The sequence below is a fragment of the Pygoscelis adeliae genome, unplaced genomic scaffold (assembly GCF_000699105.1).
Source record: "Pygoscelis adeliae isolate BGI_AS28 unplaced genomic scaffold, ASM69910v1 Scaffold83, whole genome shotgun sequence".
NCBI classification, from domain to species: Eukaryota; Metazoa; Chordata; class Aves; order Sphenisciformes; family Spheniscidae; genus Pygoscelis; species Pygoscelis adeliae.
This window is the reverse complement of record NW_008824467.1, coordinates 466,175-484,957: the sequence shown is the minus strand read 5'-3', so window position 1 is coordinate 484,957 and position 18,783 is coordinate 466,175. Positions and strand designations below refer to the sequence as shown.

The window sequence follows — 18,783 nt, the reverse complement described above, 5'->3', positions numbered from 1 at the left end:
TGTTTTTTTCTAGGTGCACCATAAAGAAAGAAAAATATTCCTCTCCAAGTATTTGCTGTTCATACAGTTCAACACCTTAAATTTGAAGTTGAAAGTGACTATTAGTAAAAGGTAGGAATAAATTCATGTAGTGTTTGTCTAGACAGAAAAAAATTCTAGTTATACTGGAATATTTCAACACACATTATTATACTCATTACACTCTCCCATTTGAATCCAGAACATTTCATGCATGCTCCAGAATAAGTATTGTGCTAAAAGAGTATAACTAGAATGATTGAAATTCACACAATTTATTCTAATACATATTTCCTATGTAAACAAGCCCTTATTTTCTCTGTTGAGTATAGGAAAAATTCAAAACCTTAAAGTTTAGAATGAAAATTGTATTGTAATTTCTCAATTATTCACTTAAATAATCTGCAGTGCTAGGAACATGGGAATGAATTCCCAGATTTTTACACTGAGCAATCCCTTCATATCATCTTGACTTCAAAGTACATTCAGAGGATTACAGGTTCAACATAATGTACATGCCAGAATTCTCCAACACTAGGTTCAGTATGATAGTTTTATCCAAGAAGGTAAAAAAGACATAAGTTTGGAGCACTACCTATTAAAATTCACCATGGTGTGGACAGAAATAGCATAATTTTCCTATTGTTTCCCCCAAATTGTATCAACTTTAATTCAGATAACTATTTTCTTCAAAGCCATCATGTGGCCTTGCTACTTGGAGAATGCCAGGATGCCCAAATGAAGTGTAACTACATTTCTTACTGGCTCCTAGAGACTGATCTGAAACAACTAGTGTAAGGTGTGCAGCCGTTCATCTGAGAAAATGGGAAATGACAAGGAGATGTTATGTGCACCCTTCTTATGTAGAACCTTCTCTTTCAAAATCTTCTACCTGTCTACTTCGTGTTTTTTCCTTTTATACTTTACTGTCTTTCACTCATTGTTTTACTATGCTTGCTATTAACTCTGTTAATTAGGCAATTTTCCCTATTTTGTGGCACATTTTCTGAACAAAATAGACAATCTCATTGAATACCTTTATAAAACTTGCAAAACAAAGGTATGAAAAAAATTTTACTTCAGCAGCAGGATAGTGAGTGTAATGGAAAAGAGAAGAAAGCTGAAAGATGGTGCAGAAAAGGACATAACTGAATCCTGAAAAATCCTGGATTCAACTGGCAGTGTTTCAATTAACACTGATTATATGACTACAAAACGAATTAGAACCAAATGATTTGGTTTAAAATTTTTTTTGCACTCAATTGGATAGTGGTTGCTCAAAGTATATTGAGCTGGTTTATCAGAAATAAATGTTATGCCCAGTCCATTACACCTCCTCTGTCTGGACTTGCACTGAAAGTAAATAATCCCCAGATGCCTCTTTTAACACGGATTCAATGCCCTGGATCCATCCACCTCCAGGAGGAAGGAATATGCATGTTTTACACATTTTTATGAGGCGAAGTTCAAAATTGCACAAATCCTCAACAGAAGACCTCAAATGAAATATGAATGAATCTCTCACTTGCATAAGTCTGCCAAGACCTGACAATCCCTTCTTCCTTCCTTCCCTGTAAAGTATCTGTTGGCCAGATTACCTCCTGATTCATACACTGAAGATGGATGATACAGCCACAATGCATCAATTATTTAAATACATTATACTTTCAGCCCCAAAACAGCACCAAACTATTTTTTTCCCAAACAATAAAGCTGTCATAAGAATTAGAGTCAGAGCCTCAAGCAATTGCTCAGATATGGCTGATAGAACTTAATTCCAAATGGTGATCAAACATATTTCAAAAGCAAAATTATGGGCTGTGCTTAATGTTTAATCAAGTGAAATAGTTCTAGCCAAACCACAATTCTTCCTGATAAATCTTCTTGTACAAGACACTTTCAGAAGGATTTAAATAATTCTACTTCCCTGGAGTAGCAAAAATATTTTGCATATGAATTCAGCTATTAAATTTGTAGTGTGAAGTTTTAAGAACCCAAATTACTAGTGGGAATGCCTCAGCTGCAGTTGGAAATCATGAAGGGAATGATCATTAGCACATGGTAAATAAATCGAAGTATTTTTAGACAGAGAAGTCATAAATTTTGATAAATATGGGTTTTAAAAGACAAGTCAAGAATTTAATGTACCCCTCAAAATATTCCACTGATGTATTTCACTAATAAAAGGACCAGCAATGAAAGATTATTTAGAAGCATTTAAATAACCCTGCAGCCCACTTCCAGGAGATTACCTCACTGACACTACTGTTTCAAAGCTTTATCTAAAACAGTATTAAAGAAACATTAATGATAAACCTGCCATTTGGTTCTCCTTTTTTAAAAATGACTGGTATTTCAGTGATAATTTCTAAAGTGAAAATTTGAACAATCTTCCATAATTAAATCATACGTCTAGTATTTCAGTTCACCTACAATAAAATACATTTTCTGTCGTCGTTTTTATCTCCTTCATAGCATTATGCTCATTAATCATTTAAACGAAACAAAAATGCTCCCTGCATCATCAAATATTTATACTTCACCTTATTAAAACATTTCCTTCCAATAAATACAATAAATTTCTCACATATAGATGGAAAGAAGAAAAACACACATCTTTTTAAAATGAGCAGGCATACAAACACTGTAAGGTATATACCAATATATAAGCATTGTACATTTTGAGTATTTAATTATACTATCAACAAACAAAATAATCAATTTACCTGACCAGTACTGCCAGTTGCCATGCTGATTTCTGCTGCTCCTTGACCTTCATTCTGCCTTTCTGTATCATGGGAACCTGCATCATGCTTGCTTTGAGGTGCTCGCTGTTAATATAAGAGTTTATGAAATTACACACAGAAATGAAGTACGCTTTACCATTCAAAGCTCTCTAGACTGTGAATGCATCAATGCCGCATCCTCACAAAGCCATTGAACAGTACTTTGTACATCATAACCCTTAGCCTCAATAATTAACAGCTGAGACTGAGTGTCTTCAGGAAAAACTGCAAGATGAAAGTGAAGCATGTCCTCTGAGGATTATAGCCCTGCAAGACAAAGGATTTGCTGTGAGACACAGAAACACCGTTTTCCACCAGCTGTGCTCACATCGCTATCAGAAACGTAATAGAATTGGAGCAAACAACTGCCTTCTCTGCACTGTCCCATGATCTGTGTATTTACTGGAGACTACAGCTAGCATAGTTCAATTAAGCTTTGCCTTCAAAGACGAATAATTTCTGTGTGAACAGAAGGACATCTGTACTGTAAGAATCCTTCTAAATTTTAAGGACAAACAGTGCAGGAATAACCACTTTGATGCAAATAAAATTTATATAACCTGATACTGATCCACCTAATCATGTTTTATCAAAATAAATTCAACTGATCTGGCAAGCTGGTACAGACATGTTTCAGTTCCTTCAGGAGACCAAATTTCCTATACAACTACATTAAAATTAAACTGGTGTCTGTGCCACTGACAGGGATCATAAGATCAACATGAAAATCTGGCCTTTAAATACAGTTTCTTAATAAAGCAAATAGAATAACTGAGCAGTTATGAAGTGTGAAGTATCCAACATTACCTACTAGTGTGTTTAAAATGTTTCAGATTTTCAGAAAGACATAAATAATCCTGTCCTTAGAAGTGGCTTTAAGTCTGGAGTTGAAAAGGTATCACCGTACCTCCGAAGGATGATTATTCTCACAGTACTAGTTTTAATGCCAAACCTCACTTTTCAGACTCAGAGGCTACTACCTTAACAGACAACGCTCTTGTATCCCTCTCAATTAATTTAACTACACCTGGTATATTAAATTCAGTTTCTATGTGGCTCTACAACATTCTTGAGCAGTACAGCCTATGATAGCATAGTCTGCATCATCTTGCTTTATGGAAATTTCTCTTTAACTTTTAGCAGAAACATACTTCACTTCAATGTACATACATTGAAACTTCTTTAGTTACCTGGTGATCAAACTCATACAGTATCACTGGCATACTAGCTCCATTTTGTTCACACAAAGACATTAAGTCTCAATCCCAGAACATATTTAGCATTCAACAGAATTTCAGAAACCAGTAATTAACTAAATACATGTGAAGTGATGATTTAGGGATCCACTTAAATGAAATCTATACAGTTTAACTAAAGCAATAAGATATGCCAAAGAACACAGTAGTCTTAGACAAAGTAATAACATGAGAAAATTGAAAATAATGATGGGTAACATTTTTCTTAACATTATGTGTTAGTTACGCAAAATGAGTAACCCACAAAGCAAAACTCACAAAATATTTTAAGAGACACAGTGTTACTATTCTTTCAAATCTGAGCTGTAATTCTAAAAGTCACCATCTCTGTCATTGTGTATGAAATGACATTGTTATTGATGCTCACACAATGACTAAAGAAATTTTGGTTCCCAATACAAGACTGGGGACCCAGTCAAGACCCTTGCTGTACTACATGCTGAATACGGTACAATGTATTATATGCTGAACCCCTGTCTCACAGTACTTTCAATCTTGAATAAAGTGTAACGATGAGTTTGACAAAATCTAGATCTAAGCCTCCAGTATAACTTAGGACAGAATTTTCCAGGCATTAGGTGACAGTAATTTTCAATCCCATGAAGAAAGTAGTATTCAACATACCTAGAGGTGAAAAGCTGACTGTTCATCAGCCAGATTCTGACCCACTGGGTCACCTGAGGGGGAATAATGCTACTCTTCCAAGAATGCTCCTGGGTTTGGGGCAATTTTTTTGGGGCGGTGATGATGGTGTATCTATTAAATAGTTTTGATTCATCTAGAGCACAAACATGCAGATATTTCATTCTCTGACAAGAAAAGTTTCTGCTCTCCTCAGCACTCTCTGTCCTCCTCCTATTGATACACATTTTGTTTGCTACATGCTGTTTATGAATGATGTGGCTTCCTGTCCCCTCAAGCGCTTTGAAAAATATGCCACTACAAAAAGTAGTCAACATCACACCCCAAATTAATTTATAATTATAAGGCAACTTTTAAGTTACTAGCAGGGCTTTAAATGCAGTATGCACTCACAACATGTAGAAACATGCACACACATCAGTGTCACATAAGTCATCAGCTGGACTTGAATGTCAAATCTACAAGTTCACAGCGAAGAGTTTCTACCACTTCAGCTACTGAAGTAATTTGAAGTGAGAAGCTGTTCTCTTCATGCAGACTGGCCCAAAGGAGTTAACAATAACAGAGGCTGCAGATAGCAGATATGTACTGAAAACAGATTCTTTATATAAATATAAAGATACCGATTATAGATGTATTAATATATAAGTACCAGCATGTATTTATTATATATGCATAGTATAGAAAATATAAAAATAAGTATCCGCACGCACATACGGATAATTAAAATATATTTTTGTATAGATATAGCATTTCTGTAAATCAGTTAGTATTCATCTGACAGACTGTGGATTAGTGGTTATAAAGACAGTATAACCACTGCAAGTATGCCCTCTCTTCGCATTACCTTTTAACACTGAACGTAGGACCTCTGGATGAAAACATATAAACTACCAACCACATCAGCAAAGAACCTGTGCACATAAACAGCAGCAGACTCCGTCACCTCTACATGAGGTACAGCAGCTCGAGAATGGCACACAGGTCCCCTGGGTTAAACAGCACCACCTATTTTGAAGCATGATTTTTGAAGAGGCATAAGCTGGGTTTATAGCCCTCTGCCATTTCTGAATTCTGGCATCAGAATACAAAAGTCACTTTAACGCAGTATGCTTGTTTGCTCCTGCAGCAAAATGGTGGAAATCCGCACGTGCCTATTACAGGAAGAGAGCGCCGCTCCCTCCATCTCGTTTGCCACTATTTTTTAAGTGCTTCTGAAGTCAACAATAACCTGTCAATTATTCATTTCCCTGTATTTACTAGCAGGAAAATGACAAATCTCTAGCTATTTTATGACATTTGCAAGCATAGTAGACCTTGATCATTTTTACTAAGACAACTAATTACAAATAATTTTACCGAATACTTTGTCAACGTGAGTTGCCAAAGCAGTCCCTTGTGTATTTATTAGGACAGAAGACTTTTCCACACATAAACCACTGTTTTTTCCCCAATATTCAACTACCCTATTATTTTCTGTGTATTGAAAACTACAGATACACTATTATTTTCTAGATACCAGAAAACATTTATTTTGCCATTACTTCATTATTAAACACAACACACATACAGGTGTAAGTAAGACGGAAAGACAAAGAACAACGCAACAAACAAATGTAAGAAACGGTAAGATTGAAACAATTTTGCTACAGTTGAGTCAAAGAAAAAAGAAAGTCTAGTGAGTCAAATTCCTGAGAGAACTCCTGTCCATCACAGTTTAAAGCTTAATGAGCATAATCTCTGTACAGAGTAAATCCTTTACATTTTATCTACAGCAACACTGCCCAATGGAAATACTTCACATATTTCAAAAGACAGATACTATGAAAGAAATGCCTGTACCACTATAACAAACTGAAAACTCCATATTAAACACTTGCCAAGAATTTGCTTTTTTATTTTAAATAATTTCAGATTTGTACCTGACAGCCAAAAATTCTCTTTGGAGGTGTCTAACTCTACAGTGGATTTCAAACCTTATTATGAAAATATTGCAAAATATCTAATAGAAGTCTCACGAAATTTGAAGGTACCATCACTTGCAGGTGAATTACTTCAACTTTTTCTAGTAGCATTTACAAGACTTAGTAATTTGCCAAACCTCAAAAATGTACTAAAATGTGAGCCAAAATTTTCTCTGCCCTCTGATTTCCAAAAGCTTTTTTTACTGTGCAGTATTATATTTGGTCTTATTCTAGAAGATATATTGTACTGGGATTCCACAGTGATTGGCATCACCACAGGGGCCAACTATATCAGTAGACAAGCTATGGTATTTATTATTGTTGTTACTAAATCTTTATAAACATAAGGAGCACATTCTATTTGGGTATCACTGTATCAGGCACAGTATAAAAATACAGTAAGTGCCTCACGTTTATATTTTTCAGTTACATGGACTCTGCAGTTTGACTGCTACTACCTTCCTCCTTGCCACCAGGCAATTTCAGAACTAGATCCAGCTGTTTTCCATAGGAGATGGCCATCCTTTGGAAATGATTAACACACACTATAAAGTATTAATAAATGTGTCATGAATGCCTCCTTTACCACCAGAACCCTGGTAACTCTGTCCTAAAACATGTAACTATACAACCAGACATCCAGACACTTTACGGATAAGACACACCACAACAAAATTTTGATGTAGAATATCCACATACTTAGCAGCCAAATAATCTGGTGAAAGGAGTGAAGAACTAAGACAAAAACTTATTTAATTCTGTAGTTGCATCTCAATGCTGTTTGAGTCCTTGAGCTTAAGTGAGTCCAAAATACAGTGTGGTTTTTTTTACCACACTAAGAGACAAACACTCTGGCGACAGGATCTGTCTGACAAAATGGGGCAAAAGTATCTGTTGAGAGGCTGGCCAAGCAGGTAGAGAAATCTTTGAACTAGAAACGACAGGGCACAGAGCAATTCCGCAGCAAACAAGGAAGGAAGCTGGGGACAGGGCAGGCAAGGCAAGGGCCCTGGCTGATGGGAACGCAAGGGCAATCCACACAACTGAGATGAACTGTAATCCCCTTGAGCATAGGCATGTAAGGAAGGAGGTGCAGAAGAACAGCCTTGTGGGGAAAGCTCTCAAGCCTGTGCTGGGGAATCGGCACACTTGGGTCCCTCTCTGGCATGCCTCTACACTAATGCACACTGCATGGGGAACACACGGGGAGTTAAAGTGAGTGCAGTCATGGGGCTATAACCTCATTAGGATCATGGAGACGAGGTGGAATAGCTCATATGGCTGGAAGGCTGCAATTGAGAAATACAGACATTTTAGGAAGGACAGGCTGGGAAGCCTCAGGGGAGACCTTATGGCTCTCTACCTGAAAGGAGGTTGTAGCGAGGTAGGTGTCGGTCTCTTTTCCCATGTAACAAGTGATAGAATGAGAGGAAATGGCCTCAAGTTGCACCAGGGGTGGTTTAGATTGGGTATGAGGAAAAATTTCTTCACCGAAAGGGTTATCAAGCACTGGAACAGGCTGCCCAGGGAAGTGGTTCAGTCACCATCCCTGGAAGTATTTAAAAGACGGGTAGATGAGGTGCTTAGGGACATGGTTTAGTGGGACTCGGCAGTGTTAGGTTAACGGTTGGAGTCGATGATCTTAAAAGATCTTTTCCCACCTAAATGATTCTATGATTCTAAGGCGAGGAGGGGGAGTCGTCCTTTATGCAAGAAAGCAGCTAGAGTGCACAGAGCTCTGCCTGGGGATGAGTCAGGAGTCAGTCAAGAGCTTATGAGTGAAGATTAGCAGGCCGACCAACATGGGTGCTGTTGTAGGGGACACCTGCTAAAGACTTCCTGATCAGGAAAAAGAAACAGATGAGACCTTTTCCAAACAGCTGGAGGAAGCCTCATGTATACAGGCCCTGGCCCTCATGGGGAACTTTAACCACACTGGTATCTGCTGAAGGGGCCACAGCAGGATGAAACATTCTAGGAGATTTCTTGAGTGCTCTGATGACAATTTCCTGACACAAGTGATCGAAAAGCCAACAAAGAGAGGTACTGTGCTGGAGCTGATACTTACAAAAAAGGAAGAACTGGTCAAAGACATGAAAGTTAGAAGCAGCGTTGGCTGGAGTGACCATGAGATGGTAGGGTTCAGGATCCTAAGAGGAGGGAGAAGGGCAAAAACCAGGACCACAGACCTGCATTGCAGGAGAGCAAATACCTCTTGAGGTATCTGCTTGGAAGAATCCCATGGGATACAGCCCTGCAGAGAAGGGGGGTCCATGACAGCTAGCTGATACCCAAAGATCACGTCCTCCAAGCTCAATAAAGGTCCATCCCAACAAGTAGGAAACAAAGCAAGGGCAGCAGGAGGCTTGTATGGATGAGCAAGAAGCTCCTAACTGAACTTTGTCATTAAAAGGAAGCGTGCAAGAGGCAGAAGTGGAGTCAGATGACCCAGGAGTAAAGAGTTGCTGTCCTCCTGCAGGGATGTGAAGGGCAACAAGAAAGGACTCTACAAATATGTAAACAGCAAAAGGAAGACAGGGAAAATGTTGGCCTTCTGCTGAATGGAGAAGGGGACCTGGTGACATAGGACACAGAAAAGGCCAAGGTACTAAATGCCTTCTTTGCCACAGTCTTTACCAGTAAAACCACCCTTCGGGAATCCAGGTCCCTGAGACCAAAGTCTGGAGCAAGGAAGACTTACTTGCTGGGAAGACCTGGTGGGGAGGACCAGGTTAGGGAGAACTTAAACAAACCAGACACACTTAAGTCCTAATGGCCTCATGGGTTGCACCCATGAGCACTGAGGGATGATGTCATTGCGAGGCCACTCTTGCGAGGTCATGGCAGCAGGGAGAGGTTCCTTAAGACTGGAGAAGAGCAAATGTCACTATCCTCAAGAATAGCAAGAAGGAAGATCGAGAGAACTACAGGCTAGTCAGCCTCACCTCAGTGCCTGCTGATTGAAGGTCATGGAGGAAATCCTCCTGGAGAGCATTCCTGAACACATGAAAGACAAGAAGGTGACTGAGAGAAGTCAGCAGGGTTTTACAAAGGGGACCCTTCTACAATGAGGTGACTAGCTTGGTGGGTGTGGGAAGAGCAGCTGATATTAGTTTACATAAACTTTAGTAAGCCTTCAGACACTGTCTCCCATAACATCATCACAGACAAGCTGACAATGTATGGGTTAGATAAGTGGACAGTGATGTGGATTGAAAACTGGCGGAACAGCTGGGCACCAGAGGGTTGTGATCAGTGGCACAGAGTACAGTGGGAGGCAAGTCACTAGTGATATACCCCAGGGGTCAATACTGGGACCAGTACTGTTCAACATCTTCATTAATGACCTGGATGCTGGGACACAGTGCACCCTCACCAAGTTTGCAGATGACAGAAAACTGGGAGGAGAAGCTGATACACCAGATGGTTCAGTCGCCTTTCAGAGGGACCTGGACAGGTTGGAGAAATGGGCTGACAGGAACCTCATGCAGTTCAACAAGGGGAAGTGCAAAGTCCTGCACCTGGGGAGGAACAACCCCAGGCACCAGTACAGGCTGGGGGCTGCCCAACTGTAAAGCAGCTCGGCAGAACAGGACCTGGAGGTCCTGATGGACAAGTTGAACGTGCTAGCAATGGACTCTTTTGGCAAAAAGTCCAACAGTATCCTGGGCTGCATTAAGAAGTGTGTTGCCTGCTGGTTGAGGGAGGTGATCCTTCCTCTCCACACAGCTGGTGAGGCTGCATCTGGAGTACTGTGTCCCATTCAGGCCTCCCCAGTACAATAAGGATATGGACTTACTGGAGCAAGGCCTGTGCAGGGCCACAATGGTGCTTAAGGGACTGGAGCATCTCTCATATGCAGAGAGGCTGAGTGAGCTGGGACTGTTCAGCCTGGAGAAGAGAAGGCTCAGGGGCATCTCATCAATGCGTATAAACACCTGGATTGGCTAATATGTCAAAACACCAGGCAACTTTAGTTATACACACTACTGTCTGCTTCACTTATAAAACCAGATTTTCCCCCAAATCCTGGAATTATGAAACCATTATTTTCAAAATGGAAAAATATATATCCCTTAGTAATCCAAATGCAGCTCTGAGCTTTCACATTAGTTATTTTGGGTGGAGACAAACCATAAAATATTCAGGTCCAACATACAATTTATATTTAATTTACCAGTACAAGAAATGGAGTTGACCTTGTAAGTGAACTTCCACTATGAGAGCAGGTTTTGCTAATGGCAATTACTACTATGGACTTCATAATTTACAGGAAACATGATCTTGTATTTCTTAATATAGAACCCAATACTTAAACACTAAAAACATGCCAGGCTTCTATATTGAAGTCTGACAGCAGCTGTATTCACCCTTTTTTTAACGTTATCTCCCTCAAAAGATAAGCAAACCATGAAGGTGCTTATCAGAGATTCATATTTAGAAAGGTATGTACAACTGATTGTTGTAATTATTTGCTAAAACCAAGACTCAGCCTTTATAATACATTGCACTTTGGCATTTTTACTGAAATTTCAAGTTAAACTTTTAACTGATATATCATTAAAGATTAAAGTTCAATAGTAGTATGAAGACTAATCCAAGTATTCTACCCTCAGTTCACTAGTAAGAGAGCAAGTAACAGCCTACGTATATTGACTAGTTGATTAACTGCGACATCACTAGCTGATGGAAATAATCCTGCCTACTACTTCATTAAAATAATTTGGTGGTTTTTACAAAAAGATACACACCATAATCAAAAGAAGGCAAGTAATTGCTCACTAACCTCTGCTTCAGCTGCTTGTGATTGCAGGAGCTGTCGTATACGAAGAATGTCCTTCTCTATTTGTTGAATTCTCGCCACCCTTGCCTGAAATGAATGCATTTTCATGTTTGATTTTGTTCAAAAACTCCTTTTACTTACTGTATAGAATGACAATATGAAGAGTTCTCTGGAAATACAGCTGACTACAAAACAAAACTACTTCATTCATGTGGTAATACAAGTGTTCTTCACAATAAAACACAGACATGATTGCAAACATTCAAAACATACTGAGTAGTTGGGTTTTTAATAAAACTGATACTCGTTTGGATATAATAGGTTGTCACACAGTACACATTCAGGTACAGAAAAATGCTCCGGTTAACTTGCACAATTTTCTTGTTTCTGAAACTGACTGTGCAGATCTTTAGCAAATTATTTGACTTTCATCTCAAATGTTAGAATTCTATTTGCCTTACAGAGATTTGAGAGAGATTTATATTTGCAGAGTGTTTTGAAGGTATGAAATCCTGAATGACTTCTATTATATTCAGTTACTATAATGATTTGGGAGTTTTGCTTATGCACAGCCTCTGAATATTTTCTGCTCCTACAAATCTCAAAGAATTTAACAGGCTAAGTACGAGAAAACTACATACTGCTTCCTTGGTTTGTCTGGGATTTTATTTACATCTCTGAATCAGAGTCTTTTACAGCCATATTGCTACTCATTTCCCACTGCAACGATTCTGTGGTTAGTAAAGGGAATGTTAAAAAAACCCAAACATTACAGGATACATATAAATATATATATGTCTAATGGCAAACATGCAGAAACAGAGACACACAACCTAACAAGCACCAGGAATGGTTTTAACTTTAGAACCTATAAAAGAAACATAGAATCATAGAATAGTTTAACCTGGAAGGGACCTCTAAAGGTCATCTAGTCCAACCCCCCTGCCGTGGGCAGGGACATCTTCAACTAGATCAGGTTGCCCAGAGCCCCGTCCAACCTGACCTTGAATGTTTCCAGGGATGGGGCATCCACCACCTCTCTGGGCAACCTGTGCCAGTGTTTCACCACCCTCAGCGTAAAAAATTTCTTCCTTATATCTAGTCTAGATCTACTCCCCTTTAGTTTAAAGCCATTCCCCCTTGTCCTGTCACAACAGGCCCTGACAAAAAGTTTGCCGCCAACTTTTCTATAAGCCCCCTTTAAGTACTGATATGAACATCACTTTTTATTCCTATTTGTTCATAGTATATTCCCATTCATTGTTATATTTACTCATCACCTTTATTAACATAAAATTGTTGGATAAAGTAACACTTAAAGTTACAAATTATTTGGATGTCACTGCTACGGTAAGACTTCTAACAAAAAAAAATTCCTCCATATTCACAGTGATAGAAAAAGAGTCACTTTCTAGAAAGTAAAAATAAGGAATATTATTTTGTTTTAAAAAGGTTGATTTTTTGAGTTTTTTCAAAATAAAATACACATAATAGACAAAATTATTAATGGCTTGGTCTACATTTACAAACAAGACCACTGTATGAATCTAACAGTGCTGAAATCTTCATCTATGCAAGGCTCCAGGATCCAAATTTTCTTGTATCTTTAGTGGTCTGCTGTTTTAGCAAACTTTTAAGGAACTTGGGATAAATTCTTATAAGAATGAGCATTTCTTGTGAGATTTTAAGTAACTCTAAACCTAAAAAAAAAAAAAAAAAAAAAGAGATCCTTCTTCTTGTGGCATGAAGGAAAAATAAATTCTATGTGAACATGATTTCAGTCTTGGAATTGGAATTTTTGTATTTTACAGAAATTAAAAGTTTGCTTCTACTTATTACTAAGTATATAGGCTACAACTTTTGAATAGTCAAAATAAAACATGGATAAGTATGTTTTTTTGTTTTTTTTCAAGTAAGAACTACTACATGAAGTTATAAACTTCAGGGTATAGTACAAGTTAGTGTAAATAATTAAACAAGCTAAAATAAATTGCTCACAGTCTTCCAATGCATCTTGCTGAATAACTGTTGGGCATGTGCTAATATACAATCTTCATAAAAGATAACATGAACAGTGAGTTGCTGTGAGCTAACTTGCTTCAGAAAGAGGAAGTTAAAGGAAACAAAGCCCAATCATGACATGAAAGAGGGAGATGAACATTATTTTAAGGTCCATGAGAAAGGGTGGCTAGTGTATCAATTACTTGGGCAACAGCAGGTTATCGGTTCTCTCACAGAATAAATCTTTGGGACTCTTAATACAGAGATATCTGCAATGCCAGCCTTTATATAGCTGAACCGTTCTCTCCCTTCAATTTACATTTTGCATTGTATTGTGTGTCACAATCAGTTAGGGTGGAAGGAAAATACAGAGCAGAAAGAAAGTTGAAAAACCAGAAAGTTTTGCATACTTGCCAAATATGAATGGTTCAGTTTGCACATTTAAACTTCACAGTAAAATAATCCAGAATTTGCTTTTATGAATTTGTACACCAATTAACTTCTACACTGTTTTGGCACCTGACCTTGGTAAAATGAAACCAAGGGGAATTACCAAATTCAAGCACATGAAGAAGTAGTTACTTTCTATTTTATAATCTTTATATAATCACAACAGACACTGTAATTTCTGTAAGTATGTAAATGTTATACACATATATAGAGAGAATAAAACAGCTGTGACAAACCCATGGGCAAACACTAATTCAGAAAACCATAAAATATTTCAACATCTTCTTGGTAGCATTTTTTCCCCACACAAAATTAAAAAAGAACAAGCAGGGAAGAAGCTATTTTAGGGACAACTTTCATAGTGATATAACTACAGTGAAATTGTTTCTCTGAAAAAAAATCATTTATTCTCTACCTGAGTGCATTTAGAATTTTGCCAGCAGCCTGCCCTACCCATTTCGCTTACTTCACCTTACTCTAGCTTAAGCTTGTTAGCAGCAAGAGAACTTTCCCAGAAGTTCTAGCGTCAATGTCCTAACGCTTTCTTCTGCAACAGGGCTAACCAGGCATCTGCAGTCAACCCTGAGTCTGCTCTGCCTTCACTCAGGACTGGCTGACGCAAGTTGCACATCTGAATTTGTGCAGGGCATCACCACTGCTGATAAATGTCAGTAACACATACGGCTTCCAGATCAGAGCCAGTTATTATCCAAGCAGATTAAACTTGGGTCTGTCCAAGTACCTCTGTACAGACAAATCCTTACACAGCTTTTATGTACATACCTGACAATTGCAGGATATCTGTTTTGCTAAATACTTACAACCATATGAATTTTCTGAAAAGTCCTACTAAATTACTCACTTCAAAATTTAAAGCAGCTTTTCTAATTACGAAACATTTCTAATTAATTTTGTTAGTAATTAAACATTTCTATTGAAAGGAATTATTTTTGTAACATTCACCATAAAAAAACCCAGATTATCCTACCAAGCTGGTTATTTAACATCTCTGGAAATAAATGGTAATAAAGAATTCAAATTGTCATTCTACTACTGTGGGGGAATAGTTTTTATAATGAGCACGCAACTGATTATTCCATTTACAGGTTCCACACAATTACATTCTGAGTTATACTTCCAAACGTGTGTAACATGATTTGCATACAGAATTGTACGTCCTCATCATGAATGCAAAACAACGCTTGGTGAGAGCAAACAACTTCCAGATATGTATGTGAATGACATTTTACTTGAATACCTTGTTTACAAAGATTGATACGTGGTTTCTGGTTAAGGAAATTTAATGATATTTTATGATAGCTGGATTTTATTCTAAACTTTAAAGCATGAAAAAAACCAGCATGACAGATGCAAAATAAAGCAGTTGCAATAATGTTAGTTTGAAGCTAAAATGGTAATAAATTATAAGCAAATAATCATAAAAAATATTTTCTTTTGAAGAAACTGTCTACTTCTGCCTACTCACAAGTCGTCTTTTAAACAGGCAGAGGAGGGTACTTCTTGCTGAGTAGTTATTTCCTATGTTCTGATTCCTACTTTTGTATTTGAAAGGCTAACTAAATCCTCTAAGGTATCACTGTGTTTACACACAGTTTAAAGATACAACTACCAATAATTTAATAAAAATGCAGGAAACTTTTTTCCATTCCTTCTAATAAGGAAAGACAAACAATACCTGTGCTCGCTTCTCCATGTCCTGACAAGTACCTAGTTGTTCTTCCATTGCAGCTCTGATCTGCCTTGCCTCATACTCCAGCTGCCTTCTGGTCATATCTGTTTGCAAGGAGAACTGAAATTGAAGTACAGAGAAGGCATTTTAGTAAATAACGTTTATGTAAACTATGTATTTCTCTGGACCAAAGCAGAACAATTACTTTTTCACATTAAATTTCATAAACAAACAAAACTTAATAATAGATCCTTAAAATATGACTGCATTATTAAAAACAAGAACACATAAAGTTGTTCAACTAACAGCCTACCTGCAAGTTTTGTCAAATGACTAGATGTAATATATAAACATTGAGACAGTACAATTCATTACAAGCCTGGAACATCTGGCTACTAACGTATGTCAGCATACCAACAAAATTGTTATGCGTGCCATCTGAATCAGTATTTTCAAAAATATTCAGAGGTATCAGACTACTGCGCGTAGTGATGGTATTCATACTACTGCTATCTACCCTATTCTTATCTATCCTGTGAAAAAAGCAAAAGTGTTCAATTCATGAACAACAACACAGCTTAAGGGAAGGCATTGCAACTGATAGATTTTTCAAGGCAGGAGCAAAGCACTTCACTGGTTTTGGACAATTACTCAGTTTGCAAATAAATGAGTCTCCAAGAGCAGTCCCCCCAGAAGACTTTACCAAGGTCAATTCAGAGAGTCAAAAAGAGATAATCATCTACAAATATGTAAAATGCTACTAAAAAGAATGGGATCTGTCATTCTATCATGGCTGGAGTAAGTAGTAATGGATATAAATTACCACAAAAGAGATTTAGTGTATATGTTAAAGTAAGACATTCTAATCATAAGAAGAGCTAAGTTAATTGATTACCTATGAAACTGGGGAGACAATCTTAAAAGCTACAACAGAGTGACACAGATACAGCTGACAGTGCCTTTGGGAATGGGTTGCACTTCCTTGAGATCCTTTTCAGACCTCCTCCCCCTGCTTCTGGTGTTCTGATAAGCTCAGCCATGACTCAGTGTTAGATTTATTGAAGTCCAGCTGCTTCACCCCAGCCACGGAAGTGTTTCCATTGTCTATTTCCATTTCCAGGAGGCTGACTGATTCTTGATCAGGTATGACTCTGTAAAGATGGGCAACCAGGTCTACCCAACACTGTATGTGTGAAGGAATGGACTGCAAATATATCCAAGCTGCTGGGGTCTGACAACAGGAAAATTTGTATTATCTGGGATATCAGACATCTTCATTATCCCAGATAATGGTGACTTGACTATAAATAGTTTGGAGATGCCAAGGTAAAAGCTTGGAGCAACAATACCTGCATAAGCTATAGCACCACTTTACTTGCTGTTAGGAATTAAGAGCTCCTGTGTAAATTCTCTTAGGCTAATATTGCTCTCAAAACTAAAAGAATCCATTAAATTACAGAACGGATCGAGAAAAGACCTTTTGGGGGATAGAGTTAAAAAAGCAGCACACTGACACGTAACTTATTTGTCATAGCAACTTTTCAGTGCTCCTCTCTATCACTGACATTTATACTGATAGGTATGAACTTTAATGTGTAAAATTATATATGAAAAAATGCATTATTTAGGCTAAGTTAGCTTAAGTTAGCATTACAAGTGAATGTAAAAATGTTTTAAATTAAAATAGTAGAGAATGTCACCAAATTCATAAAATATACACAACATCTGAACAGAGATCATAGCACCAGATACATGACCACGCATACTGAAGGAACTTACATTTTCAGTGAGGGGGAGACTATCAATCCTTTTAGTCAGGTTCTGAAGCTGGGCATAATACCAGTCCTTTTCTTTCTCTTCCTTCTCAAGCTCCGCAAGCAAAAGAGATCTAGTAAAAACAGAAGTGGGAAATGTCTCTCAATTAAGACCTCATTACTATATGTAGGTACAGAAATAGGCATTGATACCCGGAAAAAAAAGGTTAAATGAGAAACAAGGTTTGAAGAGGGCACTAAGAGGGCACATTGGAGAATGTGGGTGCAGTTCCTGGCCAAGCAACCTGTCCACTCCTCTGTGCTAAGGCAAGTCACTAGCTTCTTGTGTATCAGGTCCACACCTATAAAAGAGGAAAAAACCTACATTTCTCTACAAAACTACTTTGAAATCTAAAGCTACGAGGCATTTTGGGAAAGCAAAAAACAATTAGTTGTGTGCTAACTTGTATCCTGCTTCTTTTAGACAATACGCTTTGTACAATGCATCAAACTACATTTAAGAAAAGGCCTGGATGTTACAGAAGCATATACATCTGTGAATCACATAACTGAATTAAATTATCTCATCTACCTTTGCAGTGTCTCCATACTAACTTTGTCACCCATACCAAAACTATGGGTGAAGCACACAAAATCAAGTTAAGCAAGTATTAAAAATACTTTAGAAGAGTATTTTCCGTCAAATGTTAAAGACAAGATACATTTGCAGCTGTTTAAAATATTTTAAATGAATATCATAAGCATACTGCATACCTGAGCAGTACATGAGAAAGATAAGAAGATTAATATAGGCAGACTACTACGAAAAAATATCTATTAGAGATTTTACATACTATTTTATCAATCCTTTATGAACTACATTTATATAGTTGCAAATTTTATCAATATAGTTATATAGCGTTTATATATTATGGTTTAACCCAGCAGGCAGCTAAACACCACACAGCCATTCGCTCACTCCCTGCCCCCAGTGGGATGGGGGAGAGAATCGGTAAAAAAAGTAAAATTAATGAGTTGAGATAAAGACAGTTTAATAGGACAGAAAAGGAAAGGAAAATAACAAGAACAATAATAATAATGACGATGAGGATGATGATGGTGATAAAAGAATATACAAAGCAAGTGATGCACAATGCAATTGCTCACCACCCACCAACTGATGCCCACCCACTTCCCGAGCAGCGGTCTCACCCCCCAGCTAACTCCCCCAGTTTATATACTGAGCATGACGTCACATGGTATGGGATAGCCCTTTGGCCAGTTTGGGTCAGCTGTCCTGGCTGTGCCCCCTCCCAGCTCCTCGCTGGCAGGGCATGAGAAGCTGAAAAGTCCTTGACTAGCGTAAGCACTACTCAGCAACAACTAAAACATCAGTGTGTTATCAACATTGTTCTCATCCTAAATCCAAAACACAGCAC

At 37.8% G+C, this 18,783-nt stretch overlaps 1 protein-coding gene across 1 annotated transcript in view; it reads right to left on the bottom strand.

Annotated features, from left to right (window-relative positions):
- APC (adenomatous polyposis coli) overlaps positions 1–18,783 on the bottom strand; it is a 67,312-nt gene that overhangs the window by 19,405 nt on the left and 29,124 nt on the right. The window contains 4 exon segments of the mRNA XM_009321086.1: positions 2,745–2,849; positions 11,453–11,536; positions 15,597–15,710; positions 17,370–17,478. Of these exon segments, the coding sequence (XP_009319361.1) occupies positions 2,745–2,849; positions 11,453–11,536; positions 15,597–15,710; positions 17,370–17,478 (412 nt within the window).